A 956-nucleotide genomic window follows, 5' to 3' on the forward strand; every position below is an offset into this window, starting at 1 on the left:
TTATTTCTTTTTGAACCAGGATTGATCGCAAGATGTCTAATGCTCACACCAACTACAAACTGGATGAGGCACAGGCTATAATGAGCGAGCTCAGGACCATCAAGAAAGCCATTTACACGGGCGAGAAGGAAAGGCGGGACCTGATGCAAGTAAGAGGCCGGGGAGCTCTTCAGAGCCCGCATCTGTCTCTCTGCCCTCCTGCGTGTCGTTCCTTTATTTATTTATTTCCCTTTTTTAAACATGTTCATAATGCCAGGGTTATCTAACTTTCCTTTATTTAAACACTAAAAAAATATATACGTATTTATATTATATCGTTATTATATAATCATGCAAATTTTAAACACATACATGTTTGTACAATATATGTATATTTGATATCTTCTATATATGTGTGTGTACGTATATATACGTTTTTTTTTAAAATGTGCATGTTAGTTTCCTAGGGTTGCCATGACAAAGAACCACATACCAGGTGGCTTAGAACAACAGGAGTTTATTCTCTCCGAGTCTGGAGGACGAAAGTCTGATGTCAAGGTGCGGCAGGGCCACGGTCTGTCTGAAGGCTTTGGGGGAGGTCCTTCCTTGCCTCTTCCAGCCTCTGGGGGCTGCTGGCAGTCCTTGGTGCTCCTCAGCTTATAGATGCATCGCTCTAGTCTCTGCCTTTGTGATCACATCTCTGCATATAAATTTTTTCTTCTTATAAGGACGCCAATCATTGGATTAGAACCTGTTCTCATCTTAGTTCGATTTCATCTGCAGACTTTTCCTTCCAAATAAGCACGTATTCCTAGGTTCTGGGGGTTAGGACTGAAGCATCTTTTTACAGGACACAATTCAGGCTACAGTAAGGGGTGACACATTTATATCATTTAATAACCAAAGTAATTTTAAAAGTGTATCATAAGAGTCTTGCTGTCACCCCATTTTCTCACCTCCTATAACTACCGTCATGA

At 40.7% G+C, this 956-nt stretch overlaps 1 protein-coding gene across 1 annotated transcript in view; it reads left to right on the forward strand.

The window, feature by feature from the left end:
* Positions 1 to 923, forward strand: part of LOC104992026 (protein WWC2-like) — an 11,132-nt gene extending 10,209 nt beyond the window's left edge. The window contains exons 2-3 of the mRNA XM_010844741.1: positions 20 to 149; positions 439 to 923. Of these exons, the coding sequence (XP_010843043.1) occupies positions 20 to 149; positions 439 to 642 (334 nt within the window). The 3' untranslated portion in view covers positions 643 to 923. The remainder of the gene's footprint in view (positions 1 to 19; positions 150 to 438) is intronic.
* The last annotated feature ends 33 nt before the right edge of the window (positions 924 to 956 follow it).

This window comes from Bison bison, unplaced genomic scaffold (assembly GCF_000754665.1).
Source record: "Bison bison bison isolate TAMUID 2011002044 unplaced genomic scaffold, Bison_UMD1.0 scf7180017848248, whole genome shotgun sequence".
Taxonomy (NCBI): domain Eukaryota; kingdom Metazoa; phylum Chordata; class Mammalia; order Artiodactyla; family Bovidae; genus Bison; species Bison bison.